Source organism: Meriones unguiculatus, chromosome 7 (genome assembly GCF_030254825.1).
Source record: "Meriones unguiculatus strain TT.TT164.6M chromosome 7, Bangor_MerUng_6.1, whole genome shotgun sequence".
Lineage (NCBI taxonomy): Eukaryota > Metazoa > Chordata > Mammalia > Rodentia > Muridae > Meriones > Meriones unguiculatus.
This window is the reverse complement of record NC_083355.1, coordinates 46,062,970-46,087,169: the sequence shown is the minus strand read 5'-3', so window position 1 is coordinate 46,087,169 and position 24,200 is coordinate 46,062,970. Positions and strand designations below refer to the sequence as shown.

Sequence of the window (24,200 nt, the reverse complement as noted above, 5' to 3'; positions counted from 1 at the left end):
CTGCATCTTGTTTTCTCCTGTGTGGCTGTCATCTCTTGGAGGCCTGCTCCTTTCTGGAAGAAACAGAGAGGGAGTGAATATCAAGAAGAAGGCAGCTTGGGGACCTAGGAGGAGTGGCAGGAAGGAACTGTTGTTGGGCTGTGTTGTGGGAGAGAAGAATCTATTATCTATAAAAAGAATGTAAAGAAAGTATATATGATACAGTGGGGGCTGTCACCTAATGCTGTTCTAGAATCACCGAAGCAAGACAGAGAACGGCAATACTGGGTCAATAAGGTCAACTTCCTTAACTGAGCTGCTTTATAACCCCTTTTTGGAAATAGAAACATTTTGTAGTATGTTCTTGTATTCCATTGTAGGACTACATTTTGTAATTTTAATATCAATATATTTACTAGAAAAATTTAAGTAAATCTCCCAGTTTTGACATTATAAAGAGATTTTCTTCTTGCAAAGGACTCTCATCAGGGCCTCTTTCATGTCTCTGTTCCTCAGGCTGTAGATGAAGGGGTTCAGCATGGGAGTCACCACAGTGTACATCATGGCCATAACAGTCTCCTTCACAGTAGAGTTATTACCTGATGGATATATGTAGAGACTAATAATTGTCCCATAGAACAGAGACACCACAGACAGGTGGGAGCCACAGGTGGAGAAGACCTTGTGAATAACCTTGGTTGAAGAAACCCTTAAGATGGAAGAGACAATTTGAATATAGGACAAAATGATGAGTAAGAATGGGATGACACTAACAAGCCCTCCCAAGATAAATATCATCAATTCATTAATATAAATGTCAGAGCAGGCCAACTTGAGCAGGGCAGATATGTCACAGAAAAAATGGGGGATCACGTTGTCTTCACAAAATGACAATCTAGCCAAGAGTAGGGTGTGCAACATGGAATACAGCAAGATAAATACCCAGGACAGCAATACCAGACAAACACAGAGACTGGGGCTCATGATGCTGGAGTATTGAAGAGGTAAGCAAATGGCTACATAACGGTCATAGGCCATGACCAGAAGAAGGAAAATTTCCAGGCCTCCAAAGACCATAAGAAAGTACATTTGTGTCAGACAACCCACATAAGTAATGGATGGAACTTGGCTCTGCATGTTCTGCAGCAACTTGGGCATTGTGACGGAGGAAAAGCAGAGGTCAGAGAAGGACAAGTTGCTGAGAAAGAAGTACATGGGCGTGTGAAGACGGGAGTCCAGTAGAATGAGGATGATGATGATGAGGTTCCCCAGAACAGTGGTGAGGTACATGGCCAGGAACAGGGCATAGAACAGGTGTTGGTGCTCTGGGGGGATGTGCAGGCCCAGGAGGAGGAACTGGGAGATGACAGTTTGGTTGTTCATTGTCATTCTCTGTCTAGTATGCTGAGGAAAAGAGTATCAGTGTCCCATAAAATTCTAAATAAAAATTTTGTATTCAAAATTCAAAATATACACACCAACACACATATATATCAATATAAAATGTATTCTACAACAACTGGTCTAACAGTCAATCATAGTACTTAAAATCACAAATTTGAAATGTCTGTAATCATTATAAACATTAATGATTTTTATCAATTTCTTTTTAGTAGGTTACCATCTTCCTTCTTTTTCCTAGATATCTCTGCCTTTTCTTCTAAGATACAAAATCGGCTGTTGCTACCTTCAGCTACTTGCTCTTCCTGAGTGACTGTTTATTATTCATTTGTATTTTCTTGTATGTTATTTTATATACTGATGTTCTTGAAGAATTTGATAAACTTTATCATCACTCAAGTAAAACATCATTCAGCGCCTTAGTTTACCATTTCAAACACGGACGTGCATGTCTCTGTAACATCCACATTTGTGATCCATTGTTAACTGATCATGTTCTTTCCATTGCATGTATGACAGGCATCAGAGGCTCAAAATCTCAAAGGGAAATTAGTCACTTCACTTTACTGTCTCCAAATTATTCCTCATTCTACACCTACTCCAGTCTGCCATAGTAAAAGAAATTCAGGTTTTAGTTAAAGATCTGTGAATTTAGATCCAAACATTTCTTACAATGATGCTATCATATGTTATCCAGCATCTCTCCTGCTCTTTCATTCATTCCTCTCTGTGGATTATACTAAAAGTGAGGACCGTATCTCGTCTTTACCGGAATACAGACTCAGTTCATGTGATGTTCTCATGCCTCTTACTCTCTTCTTCAACATGCTTCATCAACACTGTGACATTCTAACAGAGGAGTTCCTTCATATCTTTCCTGATTCATTTTTCAGATTATCACCGTTGCTCTGAGGATAAGGACAAAGTTCCTATCATGGACACAAATATTGTTTCCTTATCTCACAGGTGCCAGTGGCACATCCCCAGATTGTCTCCCAGTTTTTTTCTCATGGTTCAATTCCGGGGTAAAACTCTTTACCTCCCACATTTTAACACTGCCTCCCCTCTGTTCCTTTCATCTGGTTCATCTTCACTCTTTTGTCAGGCAATTTGCTTTTCACATACTCAGCTTCATCTGCTATGTCTCTATACTAGTGACACATCTAGCCATGTGTCTTAGCATCTGAGACATTTCCTATACACTTAAAACTTGATCACTACTTTATTGTTTCCTACATCACTCCTCATTCTACTGCCACTGCAGGCTGCCATAGTGCAGTAAAAGAAATTCAGGTTTGAGTCAAAAATCTGTGAATTTAGATCCAAACATAAATCCCCCATCAATTTTAAACTCTCTGCAGGAAAGGTCAGACATAGCTTCATTCTATTTGTTTGTTTACAGTCATTCTTAATCTCCATCTAGGGCCAGCCCCTGTCACGGTGCCTTCTATATCCTAGTCACATAGGCACACACACACACACACACACACACACACACACAGACACACACATGCATACACACAAACACGTTATCCTGTGATTCTGTGATTCTGGACAACACTGACTAATGCATCTATTGTATATATCAAAGTTGACAGAATGGGAAAAATATCAAGAGATCCAATAAGTGTCTGTGAAATGCTACAACCAAGTCTAACTGCTTGTACCATAGACTTACAGGATTTATTGCAACTGAACTCAGAGTTTGCACACATTGTGGATCAGTATTACAGAGGGAAAAACCACACACCATATGACAATAATAATGCTCTCCTTATAAATCCCATCTGGCCTCAAGTGTGCAACATTCCTGTCTGTGCATCCTGAACACTGGGATGACGAGCAGGTGTCAGATGCCCAGTTTCTGCTTCTCCTGTAAATGAACAGTTCCTTTGTGTTATGTATGCATGTGTGCAGTGACCAGAAGCAACCATTAACTATTGGCCAATGGACTTCACACCTTCTTTACATGTTAAGCTCACAGTTCTCAAATGAAACATCACATAATTATCACAAGGGGTGTTTCTAATGTTTGGTACACCTGCATATCATCTTGGATTCTGCTCAATCTCTGAGTATGACAGAGTAGTCTTCATTGTACATTTATATGAACACCTAGATGATGTTAATGTCACCCTTGATGGACTGCACTTAGGAGCGCTCACATACCATGTCAATAACAGAAATCTGTGAACCTGTACAAATAAAAATAATCATCATCTTGGTAGGACACTAGTTCAGAGTCTTAAGATCTCACAGGTGAAATTATAGTGAACAAGCCTTCAGCACTAAAGCAGTGAACTCCACTGCACAGAGCTGCTCTTGGGCTGAAATTGCATGATACTGAGAAAAAAGGTAATGAGTAATTGTAATGAACCCCAAAATATGAAAGAGGTTACATGACGACCATGAAACCAATACCTGTGCAGTGCAGTGAAGGGAACAGAGAAAAGAAGAAAGTCTTCTACCTGAACAACTGTCCTGTCCACACAGGGATTTCATGTGGATTGACAGCCAGACAGCTGCTTGTTTCCCTGACTGTAGCCAGCTCTGCTGAGGTGAGTCACAGGTTCTGGGTCAGGATCCTGCCCACCTTCATTTTATTTGCAAGCACAGGTTCTAGCAGCATCTGGACTCCCCACTTACCTGCACCATCCCTACTCTCACCCCCCCCCCCAGCCCAGCTGCCATCCCTGGGCCCTATGAGTTCTGCATCTCAGAGGAGTCCAGGTCCTGTGTAACTCATTAGAGTCACAGCAATTATTCTGGACCTTTCCAGGACAATTTCCCTCTGGGACCTCTAGTGGAGACCAATTATAGTCACAGATCAATATTTCCTACACTTAGGGGAAAGTAGAATTTAGAAAACAACAACCAATAAAACAAAACACAAATAGGAAAAAACAGCCAATCAAGCATGGAAAGATACATACAGAATCTCTGTTCAGGCAATGAAGAGGCTTCTGTTGACTGGAGCCCACTTTGTTAGAGGGGAAGGGATGAAGGGTGACTGAAAACTATCACATGCTTTCAGGAAATATTCTGTTTGCTATTGTCTTGAAGTGTCTCCCCCAGCAAAAATTTGCACAAGAAACCATCAGAGCTTTTCTATTTGGGGTTGTGAGCCCAGCCTTTACCTGCTGAGCCGTCTCTCCAGCCCATCCTAGAGTAGTTGTAGGCAGAAGGAGACATGGAAAACCAGACACATTGGGAACGCTTCCAAGGACACTATCTCAGTTCTAGAGGACAGACCACCTGCAAGAGGACTCAGGACAGATAGACAACATCATAGAAAAATTAACATTTCATCAGTCAACGTTCTATGCTTGCCAATATGTGAAAAGGGAAGGAATATGGCAAGCAGATGGCATGTTTAATGCTTCCTGGAGCCAATATTAAAGCAGTCCATGTTCCCATGCCTGTCCATTCATTTTGTTTTCTTACCTTTCTATGAAAATGTAATTGTATCTACTACCACCAGTACTGCAACCCCAATCCACATCTGTGAGGCTACTTTATAATTCCATGTTGTATGTGTTCACCATCGATCATGAGGCCATAGGTGGCATTGATTATTCTTTCCTTCAGGACAATTTCCTGAACCTTACAACTATCGAAAGTGTAACTTTTTGTATACAATAAAGAAATATAAACTTTCAACCCCAGGGAATCTTTATTCTTTTTGTTCTAATCTTTCCTGGGTTCTTAAAGATGCTTAACTGTTGTCTGTGTGTGGAAATAGTAAATGGGGTCTAAGGGTGTGTTCAGGGTTTAGACCCTGTGCGGCCAGCTCTGGTTGTGTAGAACAACCATATGTTGCTTTCTCATCAATTGGTTTCAGTCAGTCCAAGAAGAATACTGATCTTCGCTCTGTGTTTCGCTTGACATGAGAAGCAATAGTGGTTGGATGGTGGGCTCAGGTTCCAATTCAGTCATCCCTAAGGAGTTTGATGTTCGCTTTTGTCAGTGTCATTAAATAGCCTCTGTACTTTAACGTTACTCAAAGCAATCCACCATGCATTTTAGAACCATTTTTCCTCCTCACCCACAATTCCTGGGCCTTTTTATACATATTCTCATATCCAACTGTCCATCTGAAATTTCACTCCACTTCATGTTCTCACAGATTTTTAATTCTTGATATTTGAAGTGAATATAAGTTCTGTATGGATGACTCTATTAGCATGTTTTCAGTGTTTGTCTGTGTAGTTTTATGTACCAAAATTTAATTTTTTTGTTGCCAAATCATATGTAATCGTACAGATATTCTACAGTTATTTACTTAGTCATTGGTTGATGGCTCATTCCACTTTGGGAAAACGATAAATAACAGTTCTCTGAATTTTAATATGTGATCATTTTTTTTACTCAATTATTGTAGGTATATACATAGCCAGATGACAATTGTACATTAAAATGGATTTTACATTTTTAATTTTTAGCTTATTTTAAAGTGAAAGCTATTTTTAGTTTTAGTAGCCTACAAGGTAGTTGGATGCCTTGTGGCATTTTCATCTATAGTTTGTTAAGCATCTGCTCAGTGCCTTCTCTACCCCATCTTCTGGCCCCACTTCTGCCTTATCCCTGCTGCGACTCAGTATTCACTCTTACTCTTTCAGGTCACATGCACTCTTTTCCTTGCACATTCCTCCTTTAAGGTCTCCATTTTCCCCTCTCACAAGTCATTTTTTACATTCCTGTCATCTACACACATGTTCACATAATAAAAATATATAAAAATTATTAATGGAGCTGCAGAGATGTTTCTGTGATTAAGACTATTTGCTGCTCTTGCAGAGGATCCCGAATCCCTTTCCCAGCACTAATGGGGCAGTTCACAATCATTTGTAAATCCTTTTCCATGAGATCCAACACTTTTTTATCCTCTCTAAGTGAACAGGTTTGCATGTGTTTCACTATTTACATATGTATGGGCAAAAAATTTATGCTCATATTTTTTTTCAAATTCATCAATGGGTTGATAGTTCATGGGTGCTTCTTCTCTGTCACATCTAGAAGACACTGTCTTTGCTTCAAGATAATGTTTCCCTGGTTGTTATAGTTTATGTCTTCCTTTCCAAGATGACGCCCTAGCCTTGGCTGTAGTGGCTGCATTGAAGATGCAGCAGCTGAGGCTGGACATGCCAAATCACATGCTCTCTGCACTTTGGCAGTTGTGAATACCTGGAATATTTTTATGTGTTGCCAAAAACGTTCTTTTTAAATATAATTTTTATTTATTACCTTTTACTTACTTTGTATCCCAGCTGTAGCCCCACCCTTATCCCCTCCCAATCCTGCCCTCCCTCCCTCATCTCCTCCCAGGCCCCCTCCCAGGCCCCTCCTGATAGTGGAGGTCCTCCTCCCCTTCCATCTGACCCTAGCCAGTCAGGTCTCATCAGGACTGTCTTTCATATCCTTCCTCTGTGGCCTGGTCAGGCTGTACCCCACTCAGGGGGAGGTGATCAAAGAGCCATCCACTGAGTTCATGTCAGAGACAGCCCCTGCTCCACTTATTAGGGAGCCCATTTGGAGACTGAGCTGCCACGTGCTGCCTCTGTGAAGGGGGTCCAGATCATCTCCATGAATGGTCCTTGGTTGGAGTATCAGTCTCAGAAAATACCCGTAGGCCCAGATATTTTCATTTTGTTGTTCTCAATGTGGAGCTCCAGACCCTCCCAGGTCTTTCTATCATCCCCCTTCTTTGCTAAAATTCCCTGCCCTCTGCCCAAAGTTTAGCTATGAGTTTCAGCATCTGCTTTAATACCCTGCTGGGTAGAGTCTTTCAGAGGCCCTCTGTGGTAGGCTCCTGTCTTTTTCCTTATTTTCACTTTCTTCTGGTGTGTATCCCATTTGCCTTCCTGAATGAAGATTGAGCATCTTACCAAGAGTCCTCCTCCTTCTTAGCTTCTTTAGGTGCACAGATTTTAGTATGATTACCCTATATTATGTCTAATATTCACTTATTTATACAATGTGAGTATATACCATGTGTGTCTTTCTGCTTATGGGATACCTCACTCAAATGATGATCTTTTCAAGTTCCCACCATTACCTACACATTTCATGATTTCCTTGTGCTTAATTGCTGAGTAGTAGTCCATTGTGTAAATGTATCCATTTCTCTATCCATTCCTCAATTGGGGGACATCTGGGTTGTTTCCAGCTTCCGGCTATGATGAATAAAGCTGCTATGAACATGGTTGAGCATCTGTCTTTGTATACTTGAGCATCTTTTGGATGTATGCCTAGGAGTGGTATAGCTGGATCTTGAGGAAGCACTATTCCTAATTGTCTGAGAAAGCAGCAAACTGATTTCAAAAGCAATTGTACAAGTTTATGTTCCCACTAGCAATGGAGGAGGGTTCTCTTTTCTCCATATCCTCTCCAGCATGTGTGTCACTTGAGTTCTTGATCTTAGCTGTTCTGATGGGTGTAAGGTGAAATCTCAGGGTCATTTTGATTTGCAGTACCCGGAGGAGTAAGGATGTTGAACATTTCTTCTTTTTTGCTTTATTTATTTATTTATTTATAAAACAATTTATTCACTTTGTATCCCAGCTGTAGCCCCTTCCTTCATTCCCTCCCAATCCAACCCTCCCACCCTCATCTCTGCTCAAGCCGCTCTCTAAGTCCACAGGTAGGGGAGGTCTTCCTCCCCTTCCATCTGACCTTAGCTTCTCAGGAATCATCAGGACTGGCTGCATTGTCCTCCTCTGTGGCCTATTATTTCTTTAAATGTTTCTCTGCCATTTGATATTCCTCTATTGAGAATTCTCCGTTTAGCTCTTTACCCCATTTTTTAAATTGGATTACTTGATCTGTTGCTGTTTTACTTCTTGAGCTTTTTATATATTCTGGATATTAGCCATCTGTCAGATATAGGGTTGGTGAAGATCCTTTCCTAGTTTGTAAGCTGTAATTTTGTTCTGACAACAGTGCCCTTTGCTTTATGGAAGCTTTTCAGTCTCATGAGGTCCCGTTGATTGATTGTTGCTCTTAGAGCTTGTGCTGTTGGTGTTCTGTTCAGGAAGTCGTCTCCTATACCAATGAGTTCAAGGCCCTTCCCCACTTTTTCTTCTAATAGATTTAGTATGTCTGGTTTTATGTTGAGGTCTTTAATCCACCTGGACTTTAGTTTTGTGCAGGGTGGTAAATATGGATCTATTTGCACTTTTCTGTGTGTAGACATCCAGTTAGACCAGCACCATTTGTTGAAGATGTTGTCTTTTTTCCATCGTATGGTTTTGGCTTCTTTATAAAAAAATCAAGTATCTGTAGGTGTGTGGGTTTATTTCTGGGTCGTCTATTCAATTCCATGCTAGTAGCATGCAGTTTTTATTATTGTTGCTCTAGTGTATAGCTTGAGATCAGGGATGGAGATACCTCCAGAAGATCTTTTATTGTAGAGAATTGTTTTAGCAATTCTGGGTTTCTTGTTATTCCATATAAAGTTGAGAATTTTTCTTTCAAGGTCTGTAATAAATTGTGTTGGTAACGTGATGGGAGTTGCATTGAATCTGTAGATTGCTTATGGTACGATGACCATTTTTACTATGTTAATCCTGCCAAGCCATGAGCATGGGCGATCTTTCCATGTTCTGATATCTTCTTCTATTCTTTCTTCAAAGACTTCAAGTTTTTTTCATACAAGTTTTTGATGATGAGGGTTGAGAACTACACTTATCTTGGGTACAAGGGTGAGTGTTTAGCATGCAAGCACAAACTATATCAATTTAGGAAAGTGGCTCTGGTAGGTTCTCCTCTGGGCTCTAGGACTACTTATGTTTGAGTGCCAGACATGAAATCCTTCCTATTGTTTGTTCTTACTCCCAAGATAAAATGCCACTATTTTTTTCTTAATTAATTACACTTTATTCACTTTGTATCCCCGGCCTGTGGTTCCCTCCCTCCTCCCATCCCAATCCCTCCTTTCCTCCACCCTCTGCCTGCATGCTCCTCCCCAAGTCCACTGATAGGGGAGGACTTCTTTTCCTTCCTTCTGATCCTAGTCAATTAGGTCCCATCAGGAGTGGCTGAGTTGTCTTCTTCTGTGGCCTGGTAATGCTGCTTCCCCTCAGGGGGAGGTAATTAAAGAGAAGGCCAATCAGTTCATGTCAGAGACAATCCCTGTTTCTATTACAATGGAACCCACTTGGGTACTGAACTGCCATGGGCTACATCTGTGCAGGGATCTTAGGTTATCTCCATGCATAGTCCTTGGTTGGAATAGCAGTCTCAGGAAAGACCCCTGTGCTCAGATTTTTTGGTTCTGTTGCTCTCCTTGTGGAGTTTCTATTCTCTCCAGATCGTACTGTTTCCCACTTCTTTCCTAAGATTCCCTGCACTCTGCCCAAAGGTTGCCCATTAGTCTCAGCTTCTGCTTTGATAGTCTGCAGGGCAGAGCTTTTCAGGGGTTCTCTGTCAGGCTCCTGACTTGTTCCCTCTTTTCTCCTTCTTCTGATGTCCAGCCTCTTTGCCTTTCTGGATAGGAATTGAACATTTTAGCAAGAGTCCTCCCTCTTGATTAGTTTCTTTAGGTGTGCAGATTTTAGTAGGTTTATCCTATATTATATGTCTATATGAGTGAGTATATATGGTGTGCATCTTTCTGCTTCTGGGATACTCATTCAGGATGATCTTTTCCAGATCCCACAATTTACCTGCAAATTTCATGATTTCCTTGTTTTTTTTTTTTTTTTTTTTTTTTTTTTGCTGAGTAATATTCCATTGTGTAGATATACCACAATTTGTGCATCCATTCCTCCACTGAGGGGCATCTGGGCTGTTTCCAGCTTCTGGCTATTACAAATAAGGCTGCTACAAACATGGTTGAGTAAATGTCCTTATTGTGTACTTGAGCCTCTTTTGGATATATGCCTTGGAGTGGTATAGCTGGATCTTGAGGAAGCACTATTTCTAGTTGTCTGAGAAAGCGCCTCATGAATCTGAAAAGCTTCTGTAAAGCAAAGGACACAGTCCTCAGAACAAAATGACAACCTACAGATTGGGAAAAAATCTTCACCAACCCTATATCTGACAGAGGGCTAATATCCAGTATATATAAAGAACTAAAGGAGTTAAACAGCAAAAAAATCAAGTAATCCAATTATAAAATGGGGTACAGAGCTAAACAGAGAATTCTCTGCAGAGGAATATTGAATGGCAGAGAAACACTTAAAGAAATGCTCAACCTCATTAGCCATCAGGGAAATGCAAATCAAAATGACCCTAAGATTTCACCCATGAGAATGGTTAAGATAAAAAACTCAAGAGACAACACATGCTGGAGAGGTTGTGAAGAAAGGGGAACCCTCCTCCACTGCTGGTGGGAATGTAAACTTGTACAACCACTCTGGAAAAATGCCACTATTGTACCATTGGGTATACCCTCCCATGCTGGTCATGGCTGTGGCTCATAAGCTTTAGAGTGGCTTTATTGATTGCTTTTGTCCCTTGGCATCTTGCATGCCACCTTCCAATACTGAGTGCTAGTCCCCAAGGAGAGCACTTCTGAGTGAATTCTAGCTCAATTCTTCCAAGTCCTATGTCTGAAATGTTGTGGTTCATTAGCCATAGGATCTTACCTTCAAGTTCTAGGAAGATACCAAGAGTACGGACGATAGCTTCTATTGTTTGGGAGTCTCTTGGACTCAGCTGACCAACAAGTGGAAGGGAGGTTTCTTATCTCTGATGGCATTTTTGTTAGGTAGTATACGGTTCTCGTGGGGAGCATTGCATAACGCCACTTAAATACATATACACATAAATATATTTATCAGTGTGATCATGAAATAATGGGTTTGCCTATGGCCTTTTCAAACATCCTGAATTGTTTTATTTATCCCTGCTTCATCTTTCTTTGTGTAATCTTCCTTACTCTATTTTCCTCCTTCCCCCTTCACAGCGTCCATGTCCGAAATATCCCCAAAATAGCTGACATCAAATTATGGTCAGGTTTCAGGTGAAAGGAGAGCCTCATTCACTATTGGTAGAACTGCAAACTGCTATAGCCACAATGGAATCAGTATGGAGAGTTATGTATAAAATGATATCTTTAAACAAAGATATGTTGACTTCTTTTGTTGTTGTTTGCTATGTTTTGTTTTATTGAGACAGAATTTATATGTGTAGCCTTCGCTGGCCTAAACTCACTCTGCAGATGAGGCTGGTTGTGAACTCCCAGAGATCTGCCTGCCTCTGCCTTCTGAGTGCTGGGATTAAGTCTTGAGCCAACACCATCCACTTGGTGGACTTCTTTCTTGTGTGCACACTTTTCATTTTCTTCATTTCTCTAACTTTTCCAAGCTTCCTAGTGCTGTGACCCTTTAATACCTCACGTTGTGGTGACCCACAACCATAGAATCATTTCATTGCTAATTCATAAATGTAATTTTCCACTGTTATGAATTGCACTGTAAATATCACATACATGACATTTGATATGTAACTGCTCTAGCTAATACTCCCTGTGCTATATTTAATAAGTGTGGGGAAAGTAGACATCTTTGCCTTATTCCTGGTTTCAGTGGAGATGTTTTGTGTTTTTCCCCATTAAGCCCAAAATTGGCCACATCTTAGCCATTTATAGCTTATATTACATTGATATAAATTTCTTATCAAGACTTTTATAGCATAAAGTTTTGTTGTACTTTGTTACAAGCTTTCTTGTGCATCTACTGAGAGCATAGGGAGACTTTTGCCCCTGAGCCTACCTGTGTGATATTCTATGTACTGATTTACTTATGTTGACCTGAAAGGAAGAGTGTAGGCTCAAGACCTCCTACACCAAGTTCTCAGCACAAAGGAAATTTATTTGCTCCAGAGGGAAGAGGGCAGAAATAAGGGACAAAGAAGCATACAGAATTAAAGAAGATGGAGAAGGAGAAGAAACAAAGAAGATTGGAGTAAAGGGATAAGGGAGAGGGTTATGTGGTATTTTTACTGGAAGGAAACGGGGCAAAGTACTACCTCTAAATAGAGAGGAGACACATGTAGCACATAGGAAAATAGAAGCTTTATAAGATACAAGAGCACACCCTGTATTAGGATGAGGTGTTTAATTTTAATTGGGCATGTTGATTGGGTGAACCAAAGGAGGCTTTTGATAGCTGGACCTTAGTAGTCAGCCTCAGGAGGAGGCATTGGCCAAATAAGGGAATAGAGCTTGGGGGCTAGCTTTAGAAATGTGATCTAACAGTCTTTAAGCAAGGCAGAAGGAACTGGGGAGAAAGGCAAGCCTGACAGAGCCATGATTTCCACTCTTGAGCTAGCTAAAGTCCCTTCATGAAGCATCTCTGTAAATTTCTGCAAATGTGGCCAAGTGGTCATGAAAAGTGATGGTTTTCCTTTTGCTTTATTCTCCATACAGTTCATCCCAACCACAGCCACAGCCTCCCTTCCCACAGGCTTGTACGTTTCCCTCCAGAAAGAGCAGGTCTCCCAGGGATATCAACAGAACACAACAAAGCAAGCTGCATTAATCCTGAAATTTGAGGGAAATGGTGGGCACTATAAAAGGTCACCCTGAGTGAGGTCACCCAGAATCAGAAAGACACATAAGATGTGTCCTCACTTATAAGTGGATATTAGCCATGTATTATAGGATAAACATAGTAAAATACATAATCCTAAGAAGCTAAGCAACAAGAGGACCCTGGGGAAGAGGCTTAATCCTCATTCAGGAGGGCAAACAGGATAGACACCAGAGATAGAAGACAGGAAACAGAACAGGAGCCTTCCACAGGGGGCCCTCTGAAAGACTGTACCCAGCAAAGTAGCAAAGCAGGTGCTCAGACTTATAGTCAACCTTTGGGCAAAGTGCCGGAATCCTATGGAAGAAGAGGGAGATATAAAGACCTGGAGGGGACAGGAACTCCACAAGGAGAACAACAGAGTCAAATTACCGAGGCCCTGTAGGGCCCGTGGAAACTGATTCTCCAACTAAGTACCATGCATGGAGAGGACTTAGACCCCCTGCTCAGTAGAAGCCCATTGGCTGCTCAGTTTCCAAGTAGGTTTCGTAGTAAGGGGAACAGGGGCTGTCTCTGACATGAACTCAGTCACCTGCTATCTGATCACCTCCCTGTGGTGGTGCAGCCTTGCCAGGCCACAGAGGAAGATGATGTAGCCAGCCTTGATGAGACCTGATAAGCTAGGGTCAGAGAGAAGGGGAGGAGGTCTTCCCCTATCAGAGGTCTAGGGATAGGGCATAGGGCATGAAGAGGGAGGGAGGGTGGGAATGGGAGGAGATTACAGTGGGGGCTGCAGTGGGGATACAAAGTGAATTATTTATAATATATAATTATATAAGTAAGAAAAGACTAGGGAACACAATGGTATCATGAGCAGGCAAAACAGTCAGAGACTCCCGACTCCCACTGTTAGGAGCACCATGAAACCCTAAGTGAAACAATCACAGCATAGGCAGAGGACCTAATGCAGACCTCTAATGCAGGCTCTGTGCTACAGGGTCAGTCTTTGTGAGCCCCCACAAGCCCTGCTTAGTTGATTCTGAGGGCCATGTTCTTTGGGTATCCTCCATCCTCTGGCTCTTCCAAAAGTTCTACCTCTTCTTCCAGGATGCTCCATGAACCATGGGGTAGAGATGGTCCATAGACAATTCTGTCTATGGACGCCTGGCCATTTATTCTCAGTCCTGTGACTCAGGATTAAGAAGTAGCCAAGAAGCTAAGAAGCTTCTCTGTCCAACGTTGAGAGTAACCTGAACCTATGGGCAAAAACATAAATATGCAGTAGGCTGTTTCACAACATTTGCATATGGCTCTTAAAGACATCTAATGGAGATTTCAGTTACACAATATCTGGTCTTTACAGGTGCCTCCTTCGTTAGCACAGAACCTGTGGGACTTTCTAGAGAACTTGCTAGAGAAACAAAAATGCTAGAGCGAGAACATTCTTAGGATACTGACTTGAGACTAGATTTTTTTTCACTCTGAGATATGAAAGATGGAAGAGTGGGTTGGGAAAAGGCCAGAGGAAATCGTGTGTGGACATGAAGATGGTCCTGATACGCGCAGGAGCAGCTGCCCGGTAGGCATTTGATGGCAGGAGGTGACGGCAGAGGTATGCACAAGAAGCTCAGGTGACCACGGATGCCGTGTGAGCAATCTGAAGGCTGGAGCTCAAGTATCACAGGAGAAAAGTGCCCAGGGAAATGCTCCAGGAACCCATGCTATGGAGCACACTGTCAGAAAAAGAGAAAGAAGGGGCATAGCATCATCAGGAGAACTGGGGTCCACAGAGCTAACCCTGAGTGTGTTTCAGACAAGAAGAGAAGGTCAATGATGTTGCTTTCAATGCTAGTGGGCAAAGTGTGCCAGGTGGCTGAGATGTACTTATGGTGTATTTCTGATTGCAGCTTCAGCGTTCAGGTATAAAGACAAGAGTGCATATTGTAGAACTCATTCGCAGACCACATGACATAGACACATATTGCTTTAATTTGGATTTCAAGGATATTTTTATATTCTCTTAAAGATCCTAGATGCAGGGCACTACAGAAAGGAATCGAACTTTATCCCAGATCCTCCTCCTTGGTCCCTCCATCCCCTCAGAGCAACAGTACCTGTTCTATACTCTCTTTCTGGCCATGTACCTCATCACTTTCCTGGGAAACCTCATCATCCTCATCCTCATTCAACTGGACTTTTTCCTCTGTAACAATGCCCAAGTTGCTGCAGAACATGCAGAGCCAAATTCCATTCATCCTCTATGCACATATATATATATATATATATATATATATATATATATATATATATATATATATAGGCAGATCTTGAGAGCTTCCTTCTTGTGGTCATGGCCTATGACCGCTATTTTGCCATCTGCTTCCCCCTTCCTTACACCAGCATCATGAGCCTCAAGCTCTGTGGGAGTCTGATGGTGCTGTCCTGGGTGCTGACCACATTCCATGCCATGCTACACACCCTGTTCATGGCCAGATTGTCATTCTGTGAGGTCAATGTGATCCCCCACTTTTTCTGTGACATGTCTGCTCTGCTGATGCTGTTCTGCTCTGACACACGTTAACCAGTTGGTGATATTTGTTATGGGAAGCATCATTCTTGTCCTTCCGTTTGTGCTCATAATGGTGTCCTATGCACGAATTGTCTCTTCCATTCTCAAGGTCCCTTCTGCTCGAGGTATCCGTAAAGCCTTCTCCACCTATGGATTCCACCTGTCTGTGGTGTCACTGTTCTATGTGACAGTCATTGGTCTCTACTTATGTCCATCACCTAATAACTCTACTGTGAAGGAGACTGTCATGGCCATGATGTACACAGTGGTGACTCCCATGCTGAACCCCTTCATCTATAGCCTGAGGAACAGTGACATGAAGGGAACACTGGGAAGAGTTCATTGCAAGAAGAAAATGATTTCTTTCCTATGATAGTAGGTATTGGTATGTTAAAAATATTTTATTTAGTATATATATTTGAGTATTATTGTATACACTTTTTCCAACATTTAACTTTCTTCTCAAATGCAACACTCCAGGAATGTTCAATATGGAAAATGACTGCAGAAATAGCACTAGTACAGAACCACTTTATTGACACAAGCTGCCATTTAGATGTTAAGTGGGGCAGATGCAGCACATCTGGCCATCCATATCACACTTGTACTGTGTTTTCAGAGTTCAGAAGAATCTCTGATTAGGGTTAATCTATACTTATTGATATACTCTTCTATTGTAAACATGATTTTTGTAGAGTATCATTTTGTACATGACTCATATTATCTGAGATTGTAGTCCTTACTACTGCCGTGATCTCAGATAATGCTCTAACACAAAGGTTGGCATTAAATCTGTTGCAGTCTTATGAAATAAAATAAAATAAAACTTACAGTCTTATAAAATAAAACCATGCAAAGCCAGATACTGACAATTTTAGGAAAATGCAACTCTCTCTAGTCATCCACAGCTCCATAAATAATGTGAAAGAATATTCTTTTGGTTGTTAGTACAAATTCAAGGTAGGGTCAGATATTAATTTACATCTCCCCTCAAAGACTGTACATTGTCTTGTGTAGTATACCCAGTGACCTTCTAGTTTTATTGATCATGGTCAATATAAGGTAAAATTGTTTAATTAAGTAACATTTATAGATTACCATAATTCAGGTATGAACCATGTCTTACCATGTCAAACTAATTTAACTTAAATGCCCAAGTCTTGCTCTCTCACTGAAAAATTAACTTATCATACAAAGAAGCATGAATAATATTCAGGCTAACCAGTGTGGCACATGCCTATAATTCCAGGGAGGCAGAAGCAGGTGAATCTCTGAGTTTGAGACAGTGAGGTCTACAAAGCAATCCCAGGACAGCCAATACAGAGAAATCTTTTCTTGAAAAAAACAAACAAACAAACAAACAAACAACACACACACATACACAACATATTTGAGCCAATGTCTCAGAGGAGCAGCCGACAAAAGCTCATATCTGTAATGCATTGACTCATATATATGGGCACATCTAACCATTCATGTTCAGCTGAACAAACTTTTCATTAAGCAAAAATTCTTTACTTACCACTTTTGAAAATGTGTCCTTACCTTTCTCATTTGTTTCCATGTCTGATTTGTCTTTTTTCTTTCACCTGACCTATACTTGGAATGAACTGCTTGCTTTGTAGTAACAGTTTGATTCAGATTTTCCCAGGAGCTTCTTTCTGGTCATGAAGAAAGAAGTTGGGGACCACTTACCCTCCTGGGAGACTTTCTTTCCATCCTTGTTATTTCAAACTTATCAATAAGTTTTGTAGACATCCCTTGTAGCAGTAGTCTGATGGTGATTTTATGGAGGAAGGGGAATCTTGCAGAAGAGTAAAACAAGTGGAAATGGAATTTATCGGCATTCCAGGGTGACTTAGCATTGAATTAGGTTTTAAAGCTCAAGTTGTTGAAATCTGGAGACGCTCCCCGAACTCCCCGCACCGCAGGGATAGGTGAGCCATTCACTATTTAGTGCCAGCTGCACTGCTGTCATTGGCTAACTCTCCTTCCTTGCTCCATTGGTTTTCTCACTGTTGCCTCTAAGTGATGACGTCCAAATCACCATGTCATTCTTCCCTAACAGACCACGTAGTCCAGACCTCCTCCAACCCCAGTTTTACTCTCTGCCTCTACTGATGCTTTATGACAAACAAGCAAAGAACTCTTCATTATCGACCCATGTTAGCTCTTTGTTCTACATTCCACTTCTCAGTTCTCATGGTCTGCTATGTAGTTGCCCTAGAAACTGTACGCTTCTGTGTACATATGTGTGATATGTGAATATGCACATATTAAAATGGATTAAAATTCATAGCCATGTAAAAAGAGCAACTATGGACTGGTACTTTACAAGTGAACTAACATTTCTTTAAAAATCAAAGACTAAATGATTGATATCCAATGCACATATGTTGGTATAATGTTCTTGTAGAATGTATACAATTTACCCTTGTTCATTCGAATGCTGATTTCTCTCTACCCCACTATCTGGGTTTCATCCACACATTGCATTGTGATGTTTATTCTGAGCATCACCTGTCTTAAGTTTGTGTAAACATGCCAGCATTTGTTCTCTGGATTGTCAATAAAGCAACCAGCCAATGCTGAGCAATGGAGAGAATAGGGTGGGACATATCCTGGTCTGGAGGGGAGGAGAAAGTAGCAAGAGGGAAGAGTAAGGAAGAGAGATTGGCAGGAGAGGATTTGGAAGAGATGAACTGAATCTAGGCTATGTGGCAGCCAAAATGGAGTTGGTAGTCAAATCAGAGTGCGTATTGCTGTTTAGTGCTGAGTCTGAGCACTGGAATTTTGCCTCCTGGGCCTGGTAGATATGGGTCTAATATAAAGCTCAGTGTCTCAGAGACTGACCTTGGCAATTCTTGCAGCAGGAGCTTTGTCCCTGAGAACTAGAAAATAAGCTCTGTACAACATGGGAATCAGATATCAAATTCTGTGTAACCTTGAGTGAATCTTTGGACGCTTTGCCAAATGGAGCTGCTACTGTGAGAAAGTGCTGGAGATTTTCTGCTCTATAAGTGCTGATTTTATGATTATTAAATGACACCTTGATCAGAGTCTTGACTTGGTGTCCTCCTTTGTACCACCCTGCTCTTTTTCCCCCAGCCCTTACTCAGGCGGTATTCAAGTGTCCCTGCAGGCAGCAACAGATGGTACTGAAACCCAGGAACCTGAGACCAAGGACACACTGAGGCCAGTGAATACAGACCAAAGAAGTGAACGCAAAGCAACTGACTAAGGTAGAGTCAGTGGTCATCATGGGGCAGGGAACTAGTAGGATGGGATTTATTAAATCCTTCAGACAGGTTCTTAAGACATGAGGAGTACATTTTACGTTATTTTCTTAATTAAATTTTTATTTTTTTAATATTAGTTATAGCTTAGTAACTATGTATTCTAGCTGTATCTCGCTCCCTCATTCCTTCCCAACTCCACTTTTCCTCCCTCATCTTCTCCCTAACCCTTTCCAAGTCCACTGATGGGGGAGGACATCCTCCCATTTCCTCTGACCCTACCTATTCAAGTATCTTCAGGTATGGCTGCAAAGTTCTCCTCTGTGGCCTAGCAGGGCTGCTCCTCCCTCAGGTGGGGGGATGGAGGTCAAAGAGCCAGCCATTGAGTTCATGTCAGAAATAGTCCTTTTTCCCCTTTCTAGGGTACTCACGTGGACACTGAGCTACCATGGGCTACATCCGTGCAGGGGTTCTAGGTTATATCCATATATGGTCCTTTGTTGGAGATAAAGTCTCATAAAAGACCCCTGTGCTCTGATATATTTGGTCCTTGTGGAGCTCCTGTCCTCTCCAGATCATACTAACTCCCACTTCTTTCATATGAATTTCTGAATTTGCCGAGGCTTGATTTTGAGTCTCAGTATCTGCTTTGATACACTGCTAGGTAGAGACATTCAGAGGCCCTCTGTGGTAGGCTCCTGTCCTGTTACTTGTTTTCTCCTGCATCCAATGTCTATCCCAGTTGTTTTTCTAAGTGAGGGTTGATCATCTTACCAAGGGTCCTCTTTCCTGTTTACCTTCTTTAGGTGTACAGATTTCAGTATGTTTATCCTATCTTATAGGTCCAGTACCCACTTAAAAGTGAGTATATACTGTGTGTGTCTTTCTCCTTCTGGGATACCTCACTCAAAATGATCTTTTCTAGATCCCACCATTTGCCTGCAAATTTCATGATTTCCTTGTTTTTAATTGCTGAGTAGTATTCCATTGTGTAAATGCACCAAGATTTCAGTATCCATTCCTCCGTTGATGGACATCTGGGTTGTTTCCAGGTTCTGGCTATTAGAATAAAGCTGCTACAAACATGGTTGAGCAAATGTCCTTGTGTACTTGAGCATCTGTTGGGTCTATGCCTAGAAGTTGTATAGCTGGATCTTGAGGAAGCGCTATTCCTAATTGTCTGAAAAAGTGCCAATTTGATTTCTAAAGTGGTTGTACATGTTTACATTCCCACCAGCAATTGAGGAGGGTTCCCCTTTCTCCACAACCTCTCCAGCAGGTATTGTCACTTGAGTTTTTGATCTTAGCCATTCTGATGGGTGTAAGGTGAAATCTCAGGGTCTTTTTGATTTGCATCTCTCTGATGGCTAAGGACATTGATCATCTCTTTAAATGTTTCTCTGCCACTCTATATTCCTCTACAGAGAATTCTCTGTTTGGCTCCGTACCCCCTTTTTTAATTGTATTGCTTGATTTATTGCTTTTACCTTCTTGAGTTCTTTATATATTCTGGTGTTGGTATAATGTTCTTTTAAAATGTATATGCCTTACCCTTGTTAATTCAAATGCTGATTTCCCCAACCCCAACTCTCTGGTTTCAATCTGGATATTGCATTGTGATACTCACTATAAGCATCCTATCTCAACTCTGTGTAAACAGGACAAAATAAAGCAACTAGATACAATGTTGTGCAATGGGAGGAGCCAGAGGACAGGAAAGAGGGGAGGAGCCAGAAGGCAGGAAAGGAGTGGGAGGGGAGAGAGAAAGAGAGGAGGAGAGCAGAGCTGGATGAGAGAGCTTGGAGGACTTGGAGCATGAACCAGACCTAAGATTTCACAAAGAGCAATTATAATGTGGGAAATCTAAATGTTAGGAAACTGAGGGCTTGGAGGTTTAGGAGAGAGTAAATATTGCCCAACATTGTGTTCTGGGTTAACTAAAAACCCAGTCTCTGTGTGGTGATTTGGTTATACTGAAAGGGTTAGACTAACTTTGTAACCTGTATGTCTTCTAAAGCCTATAGCTTTGAGTTTTAGGTTCTGGTTAAGTTAAAGCTTCTTAGTACCTTTACAGAGAACAGAGAAATGTGACCCTATCTGTGAGGACAGATATAAAAAAAGGCAAGCAAGCAATGACCTTCACTCAGAAAAAAAAAATAGGACCAGACCCTTGTCTTCAAGACAGTGTTTCTTAGCAACGAACCCAGACTTCTTCTGAGTAGCTTTTGACCTGCAGTCAAAAGTTCGCAGCCCCTAATCTTCAAGGATGAGCTAACCACCCCCACCTTAAAGTGCAGCTGCATCCACACTTGGCAGGACTGGCCAAGCTTGAGCACCTAAGTCTAACCAATTATCTTACTTTATAGCTTCCTCATCCAATCCTAAATTGCCAAGACTGCAACTTCAAATGTCCTGCAATTTTTCTTTTAAAAACCTAAAGGCCTTTGTCTCTGGTTGCCACTCTTTGCTGACCAGCAGGGGTGACCCCATTGTGCAATGGTTAATAAACCTCTTGCTTTTGCAACGAGTCTTGGTCTGGGGGAGTTTCTGGGAAGGGTGCGATCTTGAACTCCTGAGCTGTGACACCCCAGGTCTTACAATACAGCTGCTGAGGATTAACAGCAGCATTACTAGAAGATAAACCAATAGTAAATATTAATCGCCACTCTATATTCCTCTACAGAGAATTCTCTATTTAGCTCCATACCCCATTTTTTAATTGCATTGCTTGATTTATTGTTTTTAACTTCTTGATTTCTTTATATATTCTGGATATTAGCCCTCTGTCAGATATAGGGTTGGTGAAGATCCTTTCCCAGTCTCTAGGTTGTGGTTTTGTTCTGATGACAGTGTCTTTTGCTTTACAGAAGCTTTTCAGTTTCATGAGGTCCCATTTATTGATTGTTGCTCTTAGAGCCTGTGCTGTTGGTATTCTGTTCAGGAAGTTGTCTCCTGTACTAATGAGTTCTAGGGTATTCCCCACTTTTTTTTCTAGCCCATTTAATGTGTTTTTTTTCCAGGTCTGTAAAGAACTGTGTTGGCAATTTGATGGGAATTGCATTAAATTTGTAAATTGCTTTTGATAAGATGGCCATTTTTACTATGTTAATCTTGCCAAGCCATGAGCATGGGAGATCTTTCCATCTTCTGATATATGCTTCTAATTCTTTCTTCAGAGACTTGAAATTTTTTTTATACAAGTCGTTGACTTTCTTGGTTAGGGTTACACCAAGGTACTTTATGTCATTTGTGGCTATTGTGAAGGGTGTTGTTTCCCTAATTTCTTTCTCAGCCCTTTTGTCTTTTGTATACACAAGTGTTACTGATTTTTTTTGAGTTAATTTTGTATCTGGCCAATTTGCTGAAGGTGTTTATCAGCTGTAGGTGTTCGTTGGTAGAGTTTTTGGGGTCACTCACCTCACGTATACTATCATATCATCTGCAAATAGTGATAATTTGACTTCTTCCTTTCCAATCTGTATCCCCTTGATCTCCTTCAACTGTCTTATTGCTCTAGCAAGGACTTCCAGCACTATGTTGAAGAGATATGGAGAGAGTGGGCAACCTTGTCTTGTCCCTGATTTCAGTGGGATTGCTTTAAGTTTCTCTCCGTTCAGTTTGATGTTGGCTATAGGCTTGCTGTATATCACCTTTACCATATTTAGATATGTGCCTTGTATCCCTGATCTCTCCAATACTTTAAACATGAATGGATGTTGGATTTTGTCAAATGCTTTTTCAGCATCTAGGGAGATTATCATGTGTTTTTTTTTCTTTCAGTTTGTTAATATGGTGGATCACATTGATGGATTTCCGTATATTGAACCACCCCTGAATACCTGGGATGAAGCCTACTTGGTCATAGTGGATAATATCTTTGATGTGTTCTTGGATTCGTTTTGCAAGTGTTTTGTTGAGCATTTTTGCATCAATGTTCTTAAGGGAGATTGGCCTGAAATTCTCTTTCTTTGTTGAGTCTATATGAGGTTTAGGTACCAAGGTGACTGTGGCTTCATAGAATGAGTTTGGTAATGTTCCTTCTGTTTCTATTTCGTGGAATAGTTAGAAGAGAATTGGAGTTAGCTCTTCTTTGAAAGTCTGGTAGAATCTGCGCTGAAGCCATCTGGTCATGGGCTTTTTTTAGATGAGAGACTTTTGATGACCACTTCTATTTCTTTGGGGGATATAGGACTATTTAATTACAAAAAAACCCAGAATTGCTAAAACAATCCTCTACAATAAAAGATCTTCTGGAGGTATCTCCATCCCTGATCTCAAGCTGTACTATAGAGCAACAGTTATAAAAACTGCATGGTACTGGCATAGAAACAGAATGGTGGATCAATGGAACCGAACAGAAGACCCAGAAATAAACCCACACACTTATGGACACCTGATTTTTGACAAAGATGCCAAAACCATTACGTGGAAAAAAGATAGCATCTTCAACAAATGGTGCTGGTCCAACTGGATGTCTACATGTAGAAAAATGAAAATAGATCCATACTCATCACCCTGCACAAAACTGAAGCCCAAGTGGATCAAAGACCTCAACATAAAAGCAGGACTAGATAAATTTAAGTAAATCTCCCAGTTTTGACATTATAAAGAGATTTTCTTCTTGCAAAGGACTCTCATCAGGGCCTCTTTCATGTCTCTGTTCCTCAGGCTGTAGATGAAGGGGTTCAGCATGGGAGTCACCACGGTGTACATCATGGCCATAACAGTCTCCTTCACAGTAGAGTTATTACCTGATGGACATATGTAGAGACTAATAATTGTCCCATAGAACAGAGACACCACAGACAGGTGGGAGCCACAGGTGGAGAAGACCTTGTGAATAACCTTTGTAGAAGAAACCCTTAAGATGGAAGAGACAATTTGAATATAGGACAAAATGATGAGTAAGAATGGGATGACACTAACAAGCCCTCCCAAGATAAATATCATCAATTCATTAATATAAATGTCAGAGCAGGCCAACTTGAGCAGGGCAGATATGTCACAGAAAAAATGGGGGATCACGTTGTCCTCACAAAATGACAATCTAGCCAAGAGTAGGGTGTGCAACATGGAATACAGTGAGGCTAGTACCCAGGACAGCAGTACCAGACAAACACAGAGACTGGGGCTCATGATGCTGGAGTATTGAAGAGGTAAGCAAATGGCTACATAACGGTCATAGGCCATGACCAGAAGAAGGAAGGCCTCCAGGGCTCCAAAAACCATAAAAAAGTACATTTGTGTCAGACAACCCACGTAAGTAATGGATGGAACTTGGCTCTGCATGTTCTGCAGCAACTTGGGCATTGTGACGGAGGAAAAGCAGAGGTCAGAGAAGGACAAGTTGCTGAGGAAGAAGTACATGGGCGTGTGAAGATGGGAGTCCAGTAGAATGAGGATGATGATGATGAGGTTCCCCAGAACAGTGGTGAGGTACATGGCCAGGAACAGGGCATAGAACAGGTGCTGATGCTCTGGGGGGATGTGCAGGCCCAGGAGGAGGAACTGAGAGATCACAGTTTGGTTGTTCATTGTCAT

The 24,200-nt window shown here is 41.3% G+C and overlaps 2 protein-coding genes and 1 pseudogene across 2 annotated transcripts; 1 reads left to right on the top strand and 2 right to left on the bottom strand.

Annotated features, from left to right (window-relative positions):
* Window positions 1–429: 429 nt before the first annotated feature.
* Window positions 430–1,368, bottom strand: LOC132655409 (olfactory receptor 1468-like). The gene has a single exon (XM_060388423.1). The coding sequence runs from the start codon at window positions 1,366–1,368 to the stop codon at window positions 430–432; it is 939 nt and encodes a 312-aa protein (XP_060244406.1).
* A 13,519-nt stretch (window positions 1,369–14,887) lies between these two features.
* Window positions 14,888–15,796, top strand: LOC110544639 (olfactory receptor 1468-like; annotated as a pseudogene).
* Window positions 15,797–23,261: 7,465 nt separating this feature from the next.
* On the bottom strand, window positions 23,262–24,200 carry LOC132655408 (olfactory receptor 1468-like). Its single transcript, XM_060388422.1, has one exon. The coding sequence runs from the start codon at window positions 24,198–24,200 to the stop codon at window positions 23,262–23,264; it is 939 nt and encodes a 312-aa protein (XP_060244405.1).